Source organism: Garra rufa, chromosome 21 (genome assembly GCF_049309525.1).
Source record: "Garra rufa chromosome 21, GarRuf1.0, whole genome shotgun sequence".
NCBI classification, from domain to species: Eukaryota; Metazoa; Chordata; class Actinopteri; order Cypriniformes; family Cyprinidae; genus Garra; species Garra rufa.
Window position 1 is genome coordinate 17,435,504 of NC_133381.1, and position 7,600 is coordinate 17,443,103.

The window sequence follows — 7,600 nt, forward strand, 5'->3', positions numbered from 1 at the left end:
CAAAACACACTCACACACATACACACAAAACTTGCTGATGTTCATTATTTCAGCATATCGTGTTAATTGACTCGCACAAAAACCTCTTCCTCTATTATGTGTGTAAAAGCAAGAGGCATGTAGAGTGCTGAAGATGCATTTAAATTAAAGGGATAGTTCTAAAAATGCAACAACCTATGAGTCAAAAAGGTTTGGAATGGTTTCTCATTAGTCACAAAAATCCTATGACTCAGGTCTTGTCACTGCCACATCATATCCTTTAATGTTTTTACAGTGTCTTGTCTTTATTATATGCTTGGTAAAAACAAACACAAACACATACTCAAAGGCAAATTTAGATTTCGCAGGTTTAGATGATGAAATTCTTTGTGCATGAAATGTTGTTTTGATATTATTCCACAACAACAGTCCAATTTACTGCACACCACATCCTGATCCAGGACATTTTTAGATTTCCTAAAAGCTTAAACATGTTAAGAACAAGCTCAGATGGCACCCAGACAGACAAACGGCTGCTTCTTTCCTCTCAGCATGACACCACTACGCTTATGATTCACAATTGAATAACAGATGATCACCAAATGCCACACTTGCAGTCCAACAAACAGGAAGCACTTGTGAAGTCTAGTATATAACTTACTGTAGGTGGTTACTCAGGGCATGTGAATGTGTTTTGTTTGACCTAATGTAGGTGTATATTTCTGAAATATGATTTAAAAAGCATTTAAAGTGATAAGGTCTGAATTATAGAGTCATTACGCTTTTAATGTTGATGTTTTGATGAGGCATACAGTTCTAGAACAACTGTAAAAATATATTACGCACAGCCTTAAAAGTTGATTTTGGAAGCTATTAGAAGTAATTCTGGGAAATCCGGCAATATTTGATTTGTACTGGAGAGGTTTCAGTTTCTGGGATGTAAGCTCTGAAGATTATGGCTTAATCAAAATGAATTATTTCATTCCTCTTTAGTCCTCCTACTCAACTGATTTTTTCTCCTCTGCAGAGGTGGACTCAAAGAACACGACGTCATCATTTCTATCAACGGTCAGCGGATCTCCACAGCGACGGATGTGAGTGCAGCCATCAAAAAGGACACCAGTTTACGTGTGGTGGTTCGACGTGGCAACGAGGATGTCATCCTCACTATTATTCCCATGGAGATTGACCCTTGACCCTGAACAGAGTTGGTGTTCATCGACCCCACCAATGAACTTGTCGGGTGTGTCCTCTGCGCCACCTCCTACGAGGGACATCTGGCCAATTGTCCATGTTCTTGAAATGATGGGCAGAGTAAAAGCTCAGCCTGAGAATTGTACAGAGCACAGTGATGTAGATTCACATTTATTAATGTTTCTATTTTAATCATAATGAATGATTTAGAGGATGCTACTACTGTTTACTGTTCAACATAAGCCATTGAACGTGATTAGATTTTCCGGAATAAAGATTCACTCTTTCATTACCCAATGATTTAGTGCACAGCAACTTGAGGAGTTTTTCAGAACTTGATTAGAATTTCTAACCATTTTTGTAAAATAAATTGCATTTTTTTTTTTTTTTGTTAAGAGATTAAAAACCTTTTGATATTGTGCTTTTAGAGGAAACATGTTTCAAATGTTTTTTAATAAAAGTTTATACATTGGTGAAGACTACAATTCCACCAGAAACTGAAAAATATTATACCAAAACATTGTGGCAGTTACTATTGGTACTTTTGACCTCTACATCACAATATTAGATTCTGTTGAACTTTCTATTCATCAAAGAATCTGGGAGGGGGAATTGTATAACAGTTTCCACAAAAATATTAACCAGCACAACTCTTTTCAAAAGAAATATTTCTTGAGCATCAGATCAGCGTATTACGATTTCTTTTTAACCAAGTAAACAACAATAAAAAAAATCTTAATAACATTCCAAGAAGTCAAAATAGCAGTATAACAAAAATAAACAATATAGCCTACCTTCAAAAGATTACATAGTTTGAGGGCTTTTTGGTGACACATAAGTTTCAAAGATTTAAAGAAGATCATTATATCTTTCTGAAAAAAAGTAACAAAGTGTTATTTAATAATCTGCATTTATGAATAAAGTAATTGGCCAAAATCACAATATTATTAACCAAAATTCGAACAACACAATTCTGACAAATGGACAAACATTTTACAGTTTAAAAATCAAAGTCAAATATTACATATTTCAAACTTAATCAAGCATAGCGGTCATCCCGGAGTTTTTAGAGAATTTGCATAAATAAAACAAATGTTTCAGTGACTCTATCTGCTTCACAAAAGGTGCACTCATTACAATCCATATTAAATCTATGTTTAAGGAACTCGTTACTGGAATAAACATCATTAATAATTTTAAACTGAACTTCTTTTACCTTCAGTAGAAGTGGAAAAGTGACAACTCTTGTTTTAATTTACACCATTTTATATAATGGGTCTGGCTTCCAGTCTCATCCACATCCAGCTATTGTGCAAAACAGCTTGTTTTGCTACTTAATATTGCAAATTGGTGTGTCCTACCATGTTTTTTAATGTATTATCTTAATTATGAACACACTGGTTTGTAGTGCAAACTGTTTTACCGTTTACTGCACGTTGTTATTCATTGTTATTCCCCTATAATGACTAATGAACCGGAAGTCTCACCCATTGGCTTACTTATATTGCAATGATTTCTAAAGGATAATGTGACAATAATAAAGTAATGGCTACTGATAATTCAGCTTCGCCAAAACAGAAATAAATTACGTTTTGAAAAAAATATTAAAATATATTTAAAATATATTATACAGCATTTCTTCTTCTTCTTTTTTTTTTTAAATAAATGCAGCATTTCAAAAGAGAGAGAGAATTCTTACCGACTTCAAACTTTTGGATCGTACTGCGTATGTATTTTCACATCTTTGTTCACAGAGAGAATACATTAAATCATTTTATTGGATACAATTATTTTTTTATTGTTTATCAGTTCCAGCTGCTCAACCCAACCCAGACTGTTCAAACAAAGTAAAATAAAATATAAAACCTGACAAAATCAGCTAAAATCACGAACTTTCAGTGTGTCATACATGGCACACAACCTCCAGCTGGCACTAGCAGATGCCAAAAAGAAAAAAAAAAAGAGTCAGGAATCAGGCCTATTGTGAAAAAGTCCAGAACCTTTGCCAGTACTGCCAGAATGTTCACTGCTGTACAGCATGAGCAAATAATTTAAAGTTCTGATTACGTTTCAGTTTGTTTTATAACACTCATGTAGCAAGTTAACGCTCCAGAAACATTCTAAATTGTTTAGGCAAGTGTTATAAAAACTGATGTAGAAATCACTGATTTTGTATATACAATATATAACATATACAGTGATTGGAAAATTCCCATGACATCGAAAAGAGGTGAGAACCACCTTGGTTAAACTTGTTTGTTTTTTTCCAGTAATGAATAAAATGAACCAGAGAGAGCTTTTGACTGGATTGTCTGTATTCAGTAAACTCTGACACTATCTAGCGGTGATAGGGTGTAACAACATTCACATGAGTCGTTACATAAACAACAGACATAAACAAGCAGGCTACATATTAAAAAAGAAGACAAAATACAAAGAGAAAATGGCTAATATAAGAAAATAAGGTAAAAGGTAAAAGATTAACCTAAAGTAAAAGGAACAAACGCCAACAAATAAGAGACAAACAAATACTTACATCAGCTACTCCCATACTTGGTATTTCAAGCCAGTAGGGGGCGCTATAATACAGTGAAGGACGAGAGCAGACAACAACACAAGCTCATTCAGAGTTCCAGCGTCTTCTCTCAGTGCCTGCCACAGAATCCACTCAGGGATGTCATAATGATATCACAGTGATGTCAGACCAAAGGAGATGTACACTGTTTCAATGAGGCAATGTTAAGTGAACAGTATTTGAGCATAACGTCTTTCACAGTTATAGCCTGTTATGTATGTATTGCTTCACAGTTGAGAATTTTAACAAAGGCTGTTAAAACAAACTGTAAAAACAACTCATTTTGCTACTTGATATTGCAAATTAGTGGGTCTTACCAAATTATTTTAATGTATTGTCTTAATTATGAAACCACTGGTGTATATTTTACTACACGGTGTTATTCTTCTCGTTATTTCGGCAAATGAACTGGAAGTCTCACCCATAGGCTTATGCTGCGTTCCAGGCAGGTTTTTTAACTGGTAAATCACCACTTCAAACCACGACTCACGACTTCGTAGCGTTCCAGGCAATGACATGACAAACTGCCTGGGCACATTTATGAATTATTATTATATTATTATTTGATTGCAACGTTATATTGTCCTAAGCTCTATTTTTCCACCGTGTACTACTTGCATAAACACCGCACCCATTAGGGCTGACATTGTTGTTTCGCGGGCTATGTTACGTCAGAACTCGGAACTGGGAGTACATCGATCTATTACCAGTTCACGAGTGGGATATCACGGGTTTGATTGACTGCCGTTCCAGTGCACTTTCACTGGTAGAAGGTTGGAAAAACACAGATTACGGGTTGTCTGGAACGCGGCATTATTTCGGCATTGAAGAATATGAGGGATTAAAAAGAAATGTAAAAATGTACATTAGCACTGAGTTTAAAGTCAGTGAGGGTTAGTGAAATAAGAAAAAATATATATGTATATAATTTTTATTCAGCAAGGATTCATTTAATTGCTCAAATGTGACAGTAAAGACTTGTTTAATGCTACAAAATATTTATATTTCAAATAAACGCTGTTCTTTTAAATTTTCTATTTATCAAAGAACGCTAAAAAGGTATCAGTTTCCATTGAATATTACAACAGTTTTCAACAATGATAATAATAAGAAACAAAAATAATAAAATAAAGAAAAAACAAACAAGGAACAATAAATTACACTATTATACTATATATTATTTGTTTAATATTGTAATAGTGATGGCTATTAAAGGAGTAGTTCACCTTCAGAACAAAAATTTACATATAATGTACTCACCCCCTTGTCATCCAAAGGCAAAGCGCAGTAACTACACATTTGGTCAAAATTGAGTTAAGGCTTAAAATGGACTTTGTGACAACTGTTTTGTCTTGTGGCAAAGTCTCCTAGTTCAATTTTGTCCCGTTTCAGAGAAACGTTCAGAGAAATGAGAGTGTCAACATGTTTGACTAGCTGTTGTAAAAACTTTAAAGGCATTTTTCTGTTTCAGTGTTGGCGTAGTTACTGCACTTTGCCTTTGGAGGGCAGCATAGAAGTCCATTATATGGAGAGAAATCCTGAAATGTTTTTCTCAAAAAACATAATTTCTTTACGACTGAAGAAAGAAAGACATCTTGGATGACAAGGGGGTGAGTACATTATCTGTACATTTTTGTTCTGAAAGTGAACTACTCCTTTAACACTATTAGAGCGTATACGGTCAGTGGACAGTGTTATGTAATGGACCAAGTGCGAGTTGCATCTTAAACAGTTGGTACCATGGATTGCTGTCACTCATGAGGTGACCTATGACCCCATCTAAGGACGAAACTATGAGATCATCTATTATCTCAGTGATGATGCCAGTAGCTGAAAGTGCATTGGTGCCTTCATCGTTCATGCATCTGTTTAGACTGTAGCCTACTAATTACAGTATCTTTACTGTAAACAGTCTGAAGAATGAACAAGAGCGCTGATAGACAGATTTTGCTCTAGTAAACATTAGCATAACAAAGTTTGGGTTTACTAGAGTTCATCCGTAAATGAAAATTATTTATTTTTCATTATTTATTTATACTCATGTTGTTTCAAACCCATATGTCTTTCTTTCTTCAATGGAACACAAAAGGAGATGTTAGGTGGAATGACAGCCTTTCACAAAATGACACTATTCAATGCATGAAAAAAAAAAGTTGCAAAGAAAGTGAATGTTGCCTGGGGGTGTCAGAACCTAGCATTCTGCCTAACATCTCCTTTTGTATTCCATAGAAAGAAAGAAAGTCATACAGTTGGACGTTGGAACAACATCACTTCAGTGTGCTTCATTTGAAAAAAGAAAACTTTGTAATGCATCATGACTCTACAGTGGTGGCCAAAACTATTAGAACACTAGTATTTTTACCAGCTAAAAATTGGTTTAGGTAAGTTATTTCTATATTTTGCTGTAGTGTGTCAGTGGGAAATATCAGTTTACATTTCCAAACATTCATTTTGCCATTAATTGTAATAATCCAGTGAGATTTTAGTTTGCACAAGGAGTCAACAACAGCCAATGCTCCACACAGAAATCCGCTCTCATCATCATCCAGTCTGTCTGGAATGACATGAAGAAACAGAACAAACTGAGACAGACTAAATCCAGAAGAACTGTGGCAATGTCTCCAAGATGCTTCAAGAAACCTACCTGCAAAGCTACTATGCACAAGTGCACCTAGGGCAAAAACTGCTTTAAACCCAAAGGATAATCACACCAAATGCTGATTTAATTTAGTTAATAGAAGTTAACTGATAAAGAAAATATATTTATGACATTATTTTTGACAGCATTTTTAAACAAGTGCCTAAAACTTTTAACAGTGTAGCTTTGCCACAGTTCTTCTTTATTCTGACTCAGTTTGTTCTGTTTATTCATGTCATTCCAGACAGATCTGATCAGATCTCTGTGTGGAGGACTGGCTGCTGTCAGACTCCTTGTGCAAACAAAAATCTCATTTGATTATTACAAGTAATGTCAAAATTAATGTTTGGAAATGTAAACTGATATTTCTTACTGACACACTACAGCAAAAGATAGAAATAACTCACTTAAAACCATTTTTATCTGGTGAAAATACTAGTGCTCTAATAATTTTGGCTACCACTGTAATTAGACTAACTAACAGATTTCACTATGGTAATCACAGTAAATTACGAAAAGTGTTTCATTTGACAAATGTCTGAAATTTTATGTTTAATTATGCAATTGGATAAAGCCAAGTTCAAAATTCTATTTCATTCTTGCTTTTCCATAAAACTATGTAAATCAGGTGAATGATATATGAGCAAACTCCTCTGTAAAAAAAAAAATCTTTCAAATATAGAAACTGGAAGCTTATTTTAAGAAAACAGCCTTTAAAGATATACGGATTTGTACTGTAATTGAAATAGACGCATAGCTGTAGACAAAAGTGTGATAAATGTGTATTTTTAATGTTTTCTTTCCACAGAAATAAAACATTTTTGAAAGCAAAATACCCCCAAACCGACCAATATATATCGTTTTGACTGTATAGTCTTCCTTTAAGGCTTAAGCTGTTAAAAATCTTTCAAAGGAAAAGGACTGTCAGCGCTGTGGTTTAGATCTAAAACACTAGGTGGCAGTATTAAACCCTATCGAGATGATGAAAATAATATGAAAACAAATCATATTATCTTAAACATACACCTTTTATAGCGCCTAAAACACCATTTCAAGACTTTTAAGAATGCTTCGTTCAATTCTTGTCACATAAACGCTTAAATCTTTTTTCACCAGCAACTCATAAGACAAAACAGACTAACAACAAGTTTGTAACAAGCTTAGAAAGACGGGAAAGTGTGATGATTAGCTTTGTGTGTTTTTGTTTTGATTGA

At 34.2% G+C, this 7,600-nt stretch overlaps 1 protein-coding gene across 1 annotated transcript in view; it reads left to right on the forward strand.

Annotated features, from left to right (window-relative positions):
• Positions 1 to 3,468, forward strand: part of htra1a (HtrA serine peptidase 1a) — a 29,760-nt gene extending 26,292 nt beyond the window's left edge. The window contains exon 9 of the mRNA XM_073826750.1: positions 1,007 to 3,468. Coding sequence (XP_073682851.1) covers positions 1,007 to 1,175 — 169 coding nt within the window. The 3' untranslated portion in view covers positions 1,176 to 3,468. The remainder of the gene's footprint in view (positions 1 to 1,006) is intronic.
• Positions 3,469 to 7,600: the final 4,132 nt, after the last annotated feature.